The sequence below is a fragment of the Salvelinus namaycush genome, chromosome 16 (assembly GCF_016432855.1).
Source record: "Salvelinus namaycush isolate Seneca chromosome 16, SaNama_1.0, whole genome shotgun sequence".
Taxonomy (NCBI): Eukaryota; Metazoa; Chordata; class Actinopteri; order Salmoniformes; family Salmonidae; genus Salvelinus; species Salvelinus namaycush.
In genome coordinates this window covers 28,897,148-28,913,231 of record NC_052322.1, presented here as the reverse complement: position 1 = coordinate 28,913,231, position 16,084 = coordinate 28,897,148, and the positions used below count along the sequence as shown (strand labels likewise).

At 41.6% G+C, this 16,084-nt stretch overlaps 1 protein-coding gene across 1 annotated transcript in view; it reads right to left on the bottom strand.

Annotated features, from left to right (window-relative positions):
• Positions 1-14,468: 14,468 nt before the first annotated feature.
• The window catches only part of LOC120060743 (semaphorin-3G-like), a 62,318-nt gene continuing 60,702 nt past the window's right edge, over positions 14,469-16,084 (bottom strand). The window contains exon 16 of the mRNA XM_039010152.1: positions 14,469-16,035. Coding sequence (XP_038866080.1) covers positions 15,541-16,035 — 495 coding nt within the window. The 3' untranslated portion in view covers positions 14,469-15,540. The remainder of the gene's footprint in view (positions 16,036-16,084) is intronic.

The following is a 16,084-nucleotide window of genomic DNA, read 5'->3' as shown; positions in this document are numbered from 1 at the left end:
CGGGTGTTAGGTGTTGACTGTCTGTTTAAGACTATATTTGATTTATACTGATGTGATGTTGAATTTATCTTTAGGTAGTGCTGCCCTTGATCCTGCACCAGAGCCTGTGTTTGTTTGTATATTTTAGTGTGCTCTTTGACTTAGGCTTCAAAGAGAGAAGTCTGAGGTTTTGACTAATGGTGGAAAAGGTGAAAATAACTTGTAAATGTGTAACCTGCTGACTTTATTTTGCCACTCAACCCAAACTGTAAGAACCTGTATGTATGTTAGGCAGAGCCCCCCATGCTCTTGTTTGAACCTGGGGTGGTGTAGGATCGGCCACACTCATTTCTCTTCCGCTTCACAAATGGACCAGGTGTTGTGGTTTATTCCACTTCTAATACCCTTCCCCTCTCTGGTGCACCTGAGGACTCCATAGAGGAGATCTTCTATACACATTACGACTCATGCACTATCTGGGAGATTCCCATATTGGCTCAGAGCAAATGGTTGTCTGTAAATGACGTGTTCTTCCCAGTATAACTAGTGGGTCATGTCAAGATAACAAAATGGGAAATCTTTTGGCATTATAGTTGAACTTAAAGCCAAAATGACATATTCTTCATATGAAAACCATTTTGATTTATGCAATAGCTGAGAAATTCTATCGAAGACACAGATGTTGGGAAATGGTCAGGACTGTGTGGTTGTAAGGACTTGTACTGTATGATGAAGACAGAAAGTAAGTAGGTCTCCAACAATATTTTGGTCTCCACTGAAAGTAATGTAAGTATTCAAATGGATAACTAGTTGATTATAGACTAACGTACTGTATGTAATGCTGTACAGAAGGAATGTCAGTTCATACATGACCATAGGGTTAATACTGGAACGGCTCATCCTAATATTGAGTGTGTGTAGGAGCTATTCACAGCTGCCCTAGTTCTGTCCCCTAATTTGTGACACAATGTGAATGTCTTCCCTCGCTCTCCCCAGGTAGGTGTGAGGTCAAAACATTCTCCTCTGAGATGAATTACCCACTCCCCTTCCTCCCTCCGTCCATCGGTCCTCCAACCTTCCATCGGTCCCCTGCATGGCACTAAATCTTCATCCACAATGGAGCCTCCATAGCAAGGCAACAGGCCCATAGCCCAGCTCTGTCAGTCTGTGTTCATAATGCCTCTTATGTTACTTGCTCCGCCGGTCATCTGTCCCTCACACTCAGCCACACACCACTAATACGGAGCTGCAGGGGAGAGGGAGGACATGGGCCTGGACCCAGACCTACAGTACAGTAACGCAGGACTGGGATCAGGGATGGAGGGATAGTGAGATGGAGGGGTGGCTTCTCCCCTTAGTGCGATAGGATGGTGATTTGTAACATAGGGATAAGTCCCATAGACTGAATTAAATAATAGCTCTGGAAACCTCTACTTGCTCTTATCGTTTGGATGTGACTAACTATGAAGAGAGTTACAGTGCCTTCAGAAAGTATTCATACCCCTTGACTTATTCCACTTTTTGTTGTTACAGCATGAATTCAAAATGTATTAAATATACGTTTTTTCTCACCCATCCACACACTATACCCCATAATGACATAGTTATTAGAAATGTTCGCAAATGCATTGAAAATGAAACACTTACATAAGTGTTCACACCCCTGAGTCAGTACATGTTAGAATAACCTTTGGCAGCGATTATAGCTGTTCTGGGTAAATCGCTAAGGGGCTGATCCAAGTTAAGTGCACGTAAATAGAATGGAAGTCCCTTTTTATGCCCTTTTCTATCTATGTGTATTCTGACCTTGAACTTAAGCATGGGAATAGCATGCTATTCACCAACTATTCATTTACAGTGGAGATCAAATAAATGAAGGTGTGTCTACAGTGTATATTTGGCCTTGTGTTTTAGGTTATTGTCCTGCTGAAAGGTGAATTTGTCTCCCAGAGTGTGTTGGAAAGTAGACTGAACCAGGTTTTCCTCTAGGATTTTGCCTGTGCTTAGCTCCATTCCATGTATCTTTTTATTCTAAATAACTCCCTAGTCCTTCCCGATGACAAGCATAACCATAACAAGATGCAGCCATCACCATGCTTGAAAACACAGAGTGGCACTCAGTGACGTGTTGTGTTGGATTTTCTCCAAACATAACGCTTTGTATTCAGGACATAAAATGAATATCTTTGCCACATTTTGTTGTTGTTGTTGCAGTTTTAATTTAGTGCCTTATTGCAATCAGGATGCATGTTTTGGAATATCTTTATTCCAATTCCTACAACTACCTCATTCTTCTACCGTACATGTGTTCCAGAAGTACTGATAGTGGTCACATTCGAGTGTACTGGGATGTTGATGTGACATTGAGTAGCTGAGGTGCATGTTAGATAGACATTTTACCACAGATCCATTAGTCTATCCTTTTTTCTTATGCGCTCAACCAAGGCTTCAATGCTTATAGCTAAATAAATGGACATAGTGGATATCCTTTCCTCGACCTTTTAGAAATAGAGCATTATCTACAATATACCTTTAAATGGCTATGTTCCAAGTTTATTTATGTTTTACTTTTACAAAAGTCGAATGGGGTTTTCGAGCTTCTGAATCTTGCAGGTAAATGTTGCCAGGAAATGGTGATGTTTCGAATAGGCCTAGCTTGTTCATAATGGCTGAGATCCATAGAGCATGTAGGGGCGATGAAACAATGGAAGCCCATTCATTTAAATGGTTGTTAAATGGGCGGGGTGACTGTCAGGTAATGCAAGCATGGTCGAGGGAGCGTGAACAGGGCGGGACCTAAGTCAGGGAAAGGTTGAACTTTATTCAAATACTCTGCAATATGAACACTGGCAGCAGTAAACCCTACACCACCAGTGGTCGGTCAATAACAACAAAGCCCCATATCGGATTATTTTGAGTACATTAATGTGAGAGAAAAAAGTGAATGTATTGTTGTGTTAGATGGAGATCAAAGGGAAAAACCCTTCCATCTTGAAAGTTCACCTGAACAACATCCACAAAGAAGCAGTCAAACAATTTGACAAAGTCAGACAGCCACAAGAGCTAGCTGCTGCTTCGACAATGCAAATGGCAACCTCTTCCCCAGGACAACAGAGCAGAAACCTGGCAACCTCATTTCAATGAGTATAAAAAAAGAGAAGAAGCATTGGTTCAGTTATTTATTGAGTCTGGCAAGTCCACAACACTAGCATCCCATGCCTAGGCTACTTTCTGTCCCTAATAGGGTTGGGTGGTATCCCGATTTTCATATCCTCATATCGTCCTTCTCTCACACCAGGATTTATGGTATTACCGGCTTAGTACACAAGGGGCACCAAAAAATGCAAAAAGGATCATTGGGCATCTATTGCCAGAATGCTAACAAAATTAGCACCTGTAATAGCGAATATCCATGGAGGCTGCTAGCTAAATATGCTAACGAGTGCAAACAAAAATAAACAAATTGCAAAGGCAGGCAATTCAGCTCATAAAGTTATACATATATATAGGTAGGAGTTACCGAATGTCATTTCTGGTCACTTACATGCGAATGTGAATGAGAAACATTGCAAATTAACAAAGTTTTGATGCATGCTTGTCTGAAGGAAGAACAGTACAGTGTGCACACTGTGTCTATGTGGAGTCTGGGAGTTGCTAGGGAAACGGGCTTGCCTGCTGTGCTTGGAGAAGATAGGGGAGGAGAACTGACAAGAAAAAAACGTAAGGAAATCAAACTGCAGTGGCAGCTGTACAGAATTCATCCAAAGGGCTTTAACTTCTCAAACACGGCAGGAATAATATTAATTCAGCCACTTGCTTAGATAACTAGCAAGTTAAACTTAGGGGTCGCTCTAATCTTTGGTAAAATGCAACATTAACTTTAAGCAAAACATTTGGAAATGTAGCTGATGATATTCTTTCTATGGTAAACATTAGCAATATCACAGTCAGGCACAGGTTTTTTGCAAAAAAATACCTTGCTTTTTCATTGTAAGCTCATTTACTTGTATGGCTGCCAGCCAAATAGTGTTGCAATTCTGTTGTCATCTGATGACAATTAAGCTATTTTCTGCTGAATATGTTACACTAATGCATTTTCTGTAAAGGACAACTATAGTTGCATGTCCCTGATCACTCGATTGAAGCAAAAAAACAATGACTTTCAATATAAAACGTGACCCCTGTATATACACAGCTGAACTCACCTACCCCGCTTTCTCCTGTTGTGTTATTTACAAACGAACACGTGACTGGCTCAACTGTTCTGGGGAACTACGGTAAGCTTCATAATGCAAAATAATGTGATAGGTGATATGAAGAACGCAATCTGCTTTATCTCCCAACGTATTTCACAAGTGGACTGCAGGCATTTACTTAAAAGTAGCTACAAATATAACAATTTATTGAAAAACTTCAACAACAAAAAAAATCTTTGGTAAAAACCATCCTGTGGCTATTTCCAAATATCCCGGTATACGTTAAACCCCCCAAGCCTAGTCCATAATACTACAACTGAAACTTAAAATAAAAAAATAAATGTTTTTATAAAACTAAAACTTACTAGTAAATCAAGTCAGAATACTAACAAAGTCAACAGAATTATATATATATATATTTTAAATGTATATAAATAAAAACAAATATAAAAACACAACTATAACAACCTTGGATCAGTCTTCTTCCACCTCTGTCTGTGTGTCTGAGTCCCACCAGAGGAGAGGTGAGGTCTGCCCCTGGCTCTACTGGCAGCTGAAGAGTGTCAGTCTCACACAAACTGTCTGTCAGACCCAGAACTTTGTTCCCACCTTCTGCCTCCCAGAACACCAGGCTGGCAGTTTGACTGCAGGTTGGGGCTAGAGACTGAAATCTGATCGGGGAACAGTCCTCAAATCCTCTCATGTCTGATTCTGGTGGACATTTCAAAGACTTCATAGACCAGACGGTTTTCAAAGGCTATGAGCTGTTTGGATTGGGCTCTGCGGATGTTGTTTTTTCTCTGGTGTATTTTCAGTGATTACCCTGTAGACTGACTCAACCTCTATTACATCCAAGTTTAAGCCATGACTAGCAGTGGTTTAATAACCATTGCCAAATTAATCTGTGCTCTATAGCAAACACAACCCCGGATGACATGTTGTTGCAGATACATGCTGGGATTTCTACACCTGATAAACCACAATGTAGACATAAGTCTGTACATGGCACATTCATGGAGCAGCAGTATTTCTACAGACAGTGTCAACTAACAGGGTGTGTTTTGTGTATGAATCAACAACCAGCAATTATGTCACCAGAGTGATGTTGAATTGGGCCTGTGGCATTATTACAGTATTTTATATTGTCTAAACGTTATATAAAGTGTGTTTATGGGATGTTAAACAGGGATAGTGGTTATGTACGTTTGTGTGTACTAGCTGCTGAAACCATTAACTAAGGCATGTACATTCTATTGGCACACATGTAGTTCAACTATGTAGTAATATAACTACATTTTGCAGTGGCTTGGCGGTAGTTGAACTAAATGCAAATATTGGTAAAGTTTTCAGTAGTTAATTACATGTTTGCCTTGTAGAGGTGTGTCTAACTACTGGACCTACATACTGCTTTTTTTGCAAAAATAAAATAATGGTGAAGTAGCCAAGAATTTATTTCATTTTTCAGCATCAAACCTACCCAATTGTCACTTGAAACAGTGTGAAATAGGCTAAATTACACATTCTGTTGACATCTGACACCAGAGTGATCTGTTCTTGCAATTTGTAGTCTGACATTTCAGATTTAGATATGATAATTTATCACAAAGTAGGTTGGATGTAGTGAACTACTTTTTCAAAGTACATTTAGTTAAGTAAACTATATATAGCTATAGGGTAGCTTAACTTCTTCCAGTGTGAAGTAATTGGTAGCTTGGTAAACTACATTTTCAGAGTAGCTTCCCAACACTATCTATAGGGGGACTTTCTCTGCCTGTAAGTATTTTTTAATTTACATTTTAGTAATTTATCAGAGGCTCTTTTCCAGAGCGACCTTGCTTTGCTCAAGGGCACATGCCTTGCTCAAGGGCACATCGAAAGATTTTGCCCATAATTGTCTCTGGGCCTGTTTTAGTGTGTACATTTTATATTTACTTAACACAATGGAATAGGTAAGGTTGACCGAGTTGTATGGCCCAGCATATCACAATGCAACGTCATTACAGCATCCATATTAGGGAACCCCCTAGTTGTCAAAAAACACTCTAAAAGCCTTGTTCACGTTGCAGGCCTTAATGCTCAAATCTGTTTTGTTTTGGAATAATAATTGTCCAAACAGCAAGTTACAAGTGACCAAATCGGATTTGTGTGTGTGTGTGTTCAGACAACAGTAATTTGCTGACATGGCTATGCTAGTCATAGTAACAAAGGGTGGGTGAGCAGTGGTGAAGGCTGGTTGGTGGTGCTCTTGCTTCCTATCACTCAGAATATGTACCGTATGACAACAACACCTTCCATTGATGTTTCCCAGTTGCTTTGAATGTTCAAAATCAAAGTGTAAAGCCTCAAAGAATAAGATGATCCAAATGTCAAAAGTCCTTTTTGATTAGCCACAGCAGTCAACTAGCTAGCTGTGTAGCTTTCAAGCTCATTCACTAATGTGTTTGTAAACAATTAATAAGCTAGTTAGCTACCACATGTTCTTGTCAAACTGTCAACAGGGTAGCTAGTAAGCAACAAGACATGTCAAATATCAGCCTAAAAACACTTGAGGGCAAATAAATCAGATTTGACTGTTCAGGCACAGGCATATTCAGGCTGACTGGCTATCGTTCAGGCAAATGAGATTGTGCTGCTATTTTTATTGACTTGGCCAAAGCTTTTGATACGGTAGACCATTCCATTCTTGTGGGCAGTCTAAGGAGTATTGGTGTCTCTGATGGGTCTTTGGTCTGGTTTGCTAACTACCTCTCTCAAAGAGTGCAGTGTATAAAGTCAGAAAATCTGCTGTCTCAGCCACTGCCTGTCACCAAGGGAGTACCCCAAGGCTCGATCCTAGGCCCCACACTCTTCTTAATTTACATCAACAACATAGCTCAGGCAGTTGGAAGATCTCTTATCCATTTATATGCAGATGATACAGTCTTATACTCGGCTGGCCCCTCACTGGATTTTGTTTTAAATGCTCTACAACAAAGCTTTTTTAGTGTCCAACAAGCGTTCTCTGCCCTTAACCTTGTTCTGAACACCTCCAAAACAAAGGTCATGCGGTTTGGTAAGAAGAATGCCCCTCTTCCCACAGGTGCTATTACTACCTCTGAGGGTTAAGAGCTTGAGGTAGTCACCTCATACAAGTACTTGGGAGTATGGCTAGACGGTGCACTGTCCTTCTCTCAGCGCATATCAAAGGCAGGCTAACGTTAAATCTAGACTTAGTTTCCTCTATCGTAATCGCTCCTCTTTCACCCCAGCTGCCAAGCTAACCCTGATTCAGATGACCATCCTACCCATGCTAGAATACAGAGACATAATTTATAGATCGGCAGGTAAGGGTGCTCTCAAGCGGCTAGATGTTCGTTACCATTCAGCCATCAGATTTGCCACCAATGCTCCTTATAGGACACATCACTGCACTCTATACTACTCTGTAAACTGGTCATCTCTGTATACCCATCGCAATACCCACTGGTTGATGCTTATTTATAAAACCCTCTTAGGCCTCACACCCCCCTATTTGAGATATCTACTGCAGCCGTCATCCTCCACATACAACACCCATTCTGCCAGTCACATTCTGTTAAAGGTCCCCAAAGCACACACACCCCTGGGTCACTCCTCTTTTCAGTTCGCTGCAGCTAGCGACTGGAACGAGCTGCAGCAAACACTCAAACTGGACAGTTTTATCTCAATCTCTTCATTCAAAGACTCAATCATGGACACTCTTACTGACAGTTGTGGCTGCTTTGTGTGATGTATTGTTGTCTCTACCTTCTTGCCCTTTGTGCTGGTGTCTGTGCCCAATAATGTTTGTACCATGTTTTGTGCTGCTACTATGTTGTGTTGCTACCATGTTGTGTTGTTGTCCTAGGTCTCTCTTTATGTAGTGTTGTCTCTCTTGTTGTGATGTGTGTTTTGTCCTATATTTATATTTATATTGTATTTATTTTTTATTTTTTAATCCCAGGCCCCCGTCCCTGTAGGAGGCCTTTTGCCTTTTTGTAGGCCGTCATTGTAAATAAGAATTTGTTCTTAACTGACTTGCCTAGTTAAATAAAGATTAAATAAGAAAATTGAAGTCGCATGGCCAGGAATCAGATTTGTATCTGACTTCAAACCACCTACAAAAGTGGTTTGAAATGTGGGTTGAAACATCAGATTTAACGTGCTTTTTGGCTGTTCAGACTGGGAAAAATAGAACAGATTCAAATCAGAGATGCAAAAAAAAGGGGTTTGAGTCACTTCAAACTGTCGATATGATCAAGGCTTAACAGTCCTGATCTCCCTCCCACACTAGCTTGCCTGGCACCCAGGCTTCCTCAAAAGAGGTAAAATTATTGAAGAAGACCCACCTGTTTAAGCTAAGCCCTGGTGGCTCCTAACAAGCAGTGACTGTAACCGATGTGCAATGCTGATTTTTAACGAGTTAAGGGCCTTAAGTGAAATGGCTGCAGCAGCTGGAGTTCCCATCACCCCCTGCTGCGTGGATAAAGAGGGTTTATGGGGGATTGGGTCCAACGGAGCCTCTCTAGCCTCGGTTAATGCTGCTGCCCATAAGTCTTTCCCACTAAAGCTGTGTTTACACAGGCAGACCAATTCTGATATTTTTTCCACTAATTGGTCTTCTGACCAGTCACATCAGATCTTTTCACAAATCTTTTTCATATGTGATCTGATTGGTCAAAGTCCCACTAAAAAAATATCAGAATTGAGCTGTCTCTGCAAACGCAGCCTATGTCCCTCCGACAATGTCACATTGTACAACTCTGGCATTTTGTTTCACACAGTGAAGAATGAGGACAGAATGGGCTGAGGTGTTTTACAGTTTCAGGGCAGGCTCTGTGGTTGTGTCTGTGCTTAGGTTGTCAAGGCGTTTAGGTTTTTGGGTTGGGGTTGGGTTTATGAGACCATGTCTCTTGCTTCCCCGACAAAAAACAAAAAACAATTCTAAGCTTTTATACAGATGTTACCCTGGCAATTACGCTACAATAACATGCAAGAGCACCTTCATTGATAACAGGGCTGGGGGCTGGAGTTCGCCATCTAGGAGTTCAAAAATGAAATGCACCACAACCTACTGCACGTTTACACTCAAATGGGGCATGGGTAATTTTTACGCTCAAACGGGCCATGTCTAAAGTTTACACTCAAATAGGGCATACCTAATGTTTACACTCAAATGGGGCATTTGATTTACACTCAAGAACCATTTTATCCTAGACTCAATCTCTTTCAGACTCATTGGCTATGTTTACTCAGGCTGCCCGATTCTGATCTTTTTTTCACTAACTGGTCTTTTGACCAATCAGATCAGCTCTGAACTAAATCTGATGTGAAAAGATCTGATGTGATTGGTCAAAAGACCAATTAGTGAAAAATATATCAGATTTGGGCTGCCTGTGTAGACAAAGCCACTGAGATGTTACTCAGGGATAGTATTACAATTGATTTGGCATACTTCATTAGCCTGCTCCAACAACAGACAAAACATTGAACACTGCACTGCCAGATGACAAACAGACACACTCATACACAGAGCAGCCGCTGATCCCCGGACACAAATACGTCCTGCAAAGGCACGCACGCAAGCAAGCATCCTGTAGATTGATGAAAGCAGTCTGGTGTGTCTGTGTGATGCATGATTCCTGGCTCTGATCAGGACTCTCCTTCCTCTCTGACCTGACAGAACTAATCTCTACCACTGGACCACAACCCCCATACACCCACTCCCTACAACAACACCCCACATCCCCACACCCACACCCTTGCCCACAACTCTCACAGCCTTAAAAAGCAACAAATCCCTTTGAAAACGGCCTATGTAATATCAATATTAGTCAGAAACAGTTATTCTAGTGTCAAAATTGACTTCAAAGTGTAAACAGGATAAGTTTGGTCCTAAAGTCAATCTAGTCTAAAATGGAGTTTGGAACACCCGTGTGTCACAATGGGTAAATTAAGGTTGGGTTTTGATTTGACGATGTACATTTGACCACTAACCTGAGGTGAACAGCTGCGGTGATTGTTCTCTATCCAATAGCATAGACAGTGAGGCAGACCTGCTCAGCAGCCCGACTTTGTTTACATAAGACAAAATGCAAAAAAAAATTACTTGAGAAATACTGCACCAAACACCTTAGTTAGATTTACAATTGCCAACTGAAACATTCTCAGCAAAAACTTCATTTAATCACAGATTTCCTATATTATCTTAGACTCATTCAGGGAATTTTGAGGAAGTGAAATATGCTTCCGTGTCTACAGTGTCTCAAGGGGGACAAGCATCATTAACCAAACATGGAATTGGTCAGGAAACACACCTCCAAGACGGAAGTCTTGTTTTTCTAATTAGCAACAGAAAATCATATGTGCCAATCTGCTTGTTCATTGGCTCATTAAACCATTCCCCACCCCTATCGGCCCACAAACTTACTACACCACAAACCCACCACAACTATTTTCTACATTGTAGAATAATAGTGAAGACATCAACACTATGAAATAACACATATGGAATCATGTAACCAAAAAAGTGTTAAACAAATCAAAATATATTTTATTTTTGAGATTCTTCAAAGTAGCCACCTAGATGACAGCTTTGCACACTCTTGGCATTCTCGCAACCAGCTTCATGATGTAGTCACCTGGAATGCATTTCAATTAACAGGTGTGCCTTGTTAACCTTTCTAGGACACACGTTCTGCTAGCGAAACCCCTCGACAATATTCTGCTGAAAAGGCAGCGCGGGAAATTCAAAAATATTATTTTGAAATATCTAACTTTCACACATTAACACGTCCAATACAGCAAATGAAAGATAAACATTTTGTTAATCTACCCATCGTGTCCGATTTAAAAAATGCTTTACAGCGAAAACACAACATATGATTATGTTAGATCACCGCCAAGTCCAAAAAACACACAGCCATTTTCCCAGCCAAAGATAGGAGTCACAAAAAGCAGAAATAGAGATAAAATTAATCACTAACCTTTGATGATCTTCATCAGATGACACTCATAGGACATGATGTTACACAATACATGTATGTTTTGTTCGATAATGTGCATATTTATATCCAAAAATCTCAGTTTACATTGGCGCCATGTTCAGAAATGCCTCCAAAATATCTGGAGAAATTGCAGAGAGCCACATCAAATAACAGAAATACTCATCATAAACCTTGATGAAAGATACATGTTTTATATAGAATTAAAGATACACTTGTTCTTAATGCAACCGCTGTGTCAGATTTCAAAAAAGCCTTACGGAAATAGTAAACCATGCAATAATCTGAGGCGCTCAGATAGAAACAACATTTCTCCGCCATGTTGGAGTCAACAGAAATACGAAATTACATCATAAATATTCCCTTACCTTTGATGATCTTCATCAGAATGCACTCCCAGGAATCCTAGTTCCACAATAAATTGTTGTTTTGTTCGATAATGTCCATTATTTATGTCCAAGTAGCTACTTTTGTTAGCACATTTAGTACACATATCCAAACGCTCGCGCAGGTCCAGGCGAACTTCGGACGAAAACTTCAAAAAGTTATTACAGGTCGAATAATCTTGTCAAACTAAGTATAGAATCAATCTTTAGGATGTTGTTATCATAAATATTCAATAACGTTCCACCGGAGAATTCCTTTGTGTCTATAGAAGTAATGGAACGCAAGTCGATATCATGTGGAATGCGCGTGACCAGGACCTGGCACTCTGCCAGACCACTGACTCAAACAGCTCTCATCCGGCTCAACATCACAGTAGAAGCTTCATTCAACGTTCTACAGACTGTTGACATCTAGTGGAAGGCGTAGGAAGTGCAAACAGATCCATATCCCACAGGGATTTCAATAGGTGATGAGTTGAAAATCGACCAGCCTCAGAATTTCCACTTCCTGTTTGGATTTTTTCTCAGGTTTTTGCCTGCCATATGAGTTCTGTTATACTCACAGATATCATTCAAACAGTTTTAGAAACGTCAGTGTGTTTTCTATCCAAAAGTAATAATAATATGCATATATTAGCATCTGGGACAGAGTAGGAGGCAGTTCACTCCGGGCACGCTATTCATCCAAAGTGAAAATGCTGCCCCTATCCCTAAAAAGTTAAACACTTATTTGTAGAATTTCTTTCCTTCTTAATGCGTTTGAGCCAATCAGTTGTGTTGTGACAAGGTAGGGGTTGTATAGAGAAGATAGCCCTATTTGGTAAAAGACCAAGTCCATATTATGGCAAGAACAGCTAAAATAAGCAAAGAAAAACGACAGTCCATCATTACCTTAAGAAATGAAGGTCAGTCAATCTGGAAAATTTCTAGAACTTTGAAAGTTTCTTCATGTGCAGTCGCAAAAACCATCAAGCATTATGATGAAACTGGCTCTCATGAGGACCGCCACAAGAAAGAGTAGGTGAACGGATGATCTCCGCATGTGTGGTTCCCACCGTGAAGCATGGAGGAGGATGTGTGATGGTGTGGGAGTGCTTTGCTGGTAACACTGTCTGTGATTTATTTAGCATTCAAGGAACACTTAACCAGCATGGCTACCACAGCATTCTGCAGCGATACGCCATCCCATCTGGTTTGCGCTTAGTGGGACTGTCATTTGATTTTCAACATGACAATGACCCAACACACCTCCAGGCTGTTTAAGGGCTATTTGACCAAGAAGGAGAGTGAATGAGTGCTGCATCAGATGACCTGCCCTCCACAATCACTCGACTTCAACCCAATTGAGATGGTTTGGGATGAGTTGAATCGCAGAGTGAAGGAAAAGCAGCCAACAAGTGCTCAGCATACAGTATGTGGGAACTCCTTCAAGACTGTTGGAAAAGCATTCCAGGTGAAGCTGGTTGAGAGAATGCCAAGAGTGTGCAAAGCTGTCATCAAGGCAAAGGGTGGCTACTTTAAAGAATCTCAAATATATATTTGGATTTGTTTAACACTTTTTTGGTTACTACATGATTCCATATGTGTTATTTCATAGTTTTGATGTCTTCACTATTAATCTACAATGGAGAAAATAGTAAAAATAAAGAAAAACCCTGAGTAGGTGTGTCCAAACTTTTGACTGGTATTGTATGTTAAATAAACTTACACCGCATGCAGGAGAGCTCATTAAATAAGACATAAATACAACATTTAAATTAGGCTCTTCCCTGTGAAAGAGACCCGCCAATGAGTTACAAACCACACGTCATCGACATTGGAAGTCTCACTTTATGTTGTAGTCTAAGATTGACATTTTCAACACAAAGCATGTCAAAACTACTGTTTTGTTCTTTAAACTATTGCTGATAGTAACTGTGAGACGGAGCTTCAGAAAGATCTAAAAATTGGCAAAAACAAATGGCATTTTGTCAGTAACATTTTTCATTGTTTTATTCATATTCACTGTTATTTTTTATTTAGTTACTCAACAATCCTGTTTTTGCATAGTTGTGTGCCGTAAGCTATTGTGTTGTGTGGAGCAGTGTATTTTCCCTTTTGATGAAAAATACTGTGTTAATGCCATCTTTATAACCAATCAGAATGAGATCTGGTACTGTATAGTGAACCACTCAAACCAGGGCAGACCTACAGTAATCCAATCATCAATAGTCATCAACTCCCCATTCTTGTCTATTTGAGCTAAGCCCTGCGACACTCTCTCCGTCACATCTGGTCGGTCTAACATACGATCAGAAACAATATTTGGAGAGAAAGGAGAGGAGGACAAGAGGCTAATAATTGCTCTCACTCTCCCACCCTCCCCTACAACCAGTGCCCGTGGAAGGAGAGCTTCCAGTGAAGTATGTTAGTGAAACATTGTATTTTAACAACGGAGACAGAAATCCTGTATTTAAATAAAGAACCAGTGTTTACAAAGCACCAGCAGAACATTCAGCCAGCGCCAACGACCCTTTTTATTTTCCTTCCTTTGTCAGGAGTGAGAAGTACACCTACGACACACAAAGGAATGGTGGGAACTGGAGTCTAGCTGATAATACAAAGCAACAAACAGGCCTTTTCTCTGTTGAACCATCAACAATCGTCTCATGGCTACTTCCAGTTAAAGCAATTGTCTTGTGTGTTGTTATGGCTGGTTGAGTGATGGTTGTGTGAGTGTGCTTGTGTGTTGTTATGGCTGGTTGAGTGATGGTTGTGTGAGTGTGTTTGTGTGTTGTTATGGCTGGTTGAGTGATGGTTGTGTGAGTGTGCTTGTGTGTTGTTATGGCTGGTTGAGTGATGGTTGTGTGAGTGTGCTTGTGTGTTGTTATGGCTGGTTGAGTGATGGTTGTGTGAGTGTGCTTGTGTGTTGTTATGGCTGGTTGAGTGATGGTTGTGTGAGTGTGCTTGTGTGTTGTTATGGCTGGTTGAGTGATGGTTGTGTGAGTGTGCTTGTGTGTTGTTATGGCTGGTTGAGTGATGGTTGTGTGAGTGTGCTTGTGTGTTGTTATAGCTGGTTGAGTGATGGTTGTGTGAGTGTGCTTGTGTGTTGTTATGGCTGGTTGAGTGATGGTTGTGTGAGTGTGCTTGTGTGTTGTTATGGCTGGTTGAGTGATGGTTGTGTGAGTGTGCTTGTGTGTTGTTATGGCTGGTTGAGTGATGGTTGTGTGAGTGTGCTTGTGTGTTGTTATGGCTGGTTGAGTGATGGTTGTGTGAGTGTGCTTGTGTGTTGTTATGGCTGGTTGAGTGATGGTTGTGTGAGTGTGCTTGTGTGTTGTTATGGCTGTTATTTGCTGTTGTGAATCATTTGCAGGGTGATGGGATTACACTGCTAAAAAATAACGGTGTTTTGGGGTTTGGGGTTCTTTAAATCACTTTTTGACTGTATATGAAGTGTGCCATAGGACCATTGTTATCTAGCAGTGTAGGATGTGTTGAGGTGCAGGGTAAGGCAAAGGCTCCGGAAATGCAGTTTTAAGGGGTACAGAGCGAAGAACACAGAAGCAGTCACAGAATGGGTAACATGGAATGGGCTCAATGACCTAAGAGAAATGAGTGCAATGTTGGGTTGAAGGTGATCAGCTGTAGCAGTCCAACACACACACTATTTGCAGCATGTTACAGTCAATCCATAGTCATACAGAGACACTGACGTTGCAAGAGTGCGTGGAGAGGAGAAGGGGTCCCTTGGTGAAAACAGTTGAGGGTTTTTCATGAAGCAAATGAGAGTTGATGAGTGCCATGAGTACCTGTCTCTCTCTTTCTCCTCCTCCCTTCTGCCTCCACATCAGTCTCAACCCTTAACACTACAGCCTGTTGGCAGTATATCTTCCTACAATACATATCACTACCACCTCTTCCTTCTCTCATTCATCATGTCATGTAGTCCTTCTCTCAGTCCTTCTCTTTTTCCTCCCTCCATCTGTTTCTCCCTCCCCTCTACGGCTGTCGGTTACTGACGTCCCGCGGCGTCCGGTTGCGTTCCCCGGGGCCCTTATTGCGGGTCTTGCGCGCACTATCCTGTGCCTGCCGGTACTTGTCTAGCATGCTCTTGTGTTTACGCCGCAGCTTGTCGTTGCACCACATCCTCTCACAGTACTCCTCCACGTGCGGCAGGTTGGACGGGCCGATCAGCTGCATGATGTCCTTGAACCAGGGGCGCGGGTGGCTGAGGGGGTTGGTGCTCCTGTAAGCATGGCAGGGAGGCCAGGACCGGTACCCCTTCACCCCGAGGGGACCGTCGAAGGGGGTGTCGTCACGGGCCAGCAGCTCACTCAGTGTGTTCCCCTGCAGGACCTCCAGGGAGAGGTGGGTGAGGGTCTGGGTGAAGCCGTGCTCACGGGAGAGACACACATACACACCCTCATCCTGACGGAAAACACGGCGGAAGAGCAGGCCCTGCTCCAAACGCATCACTCGGTCATCCAGCTTCACCTGCAGGGAGAAAGGGAGGGAGGGTGAGGGAGGGAGGGAGGAAGAGAAG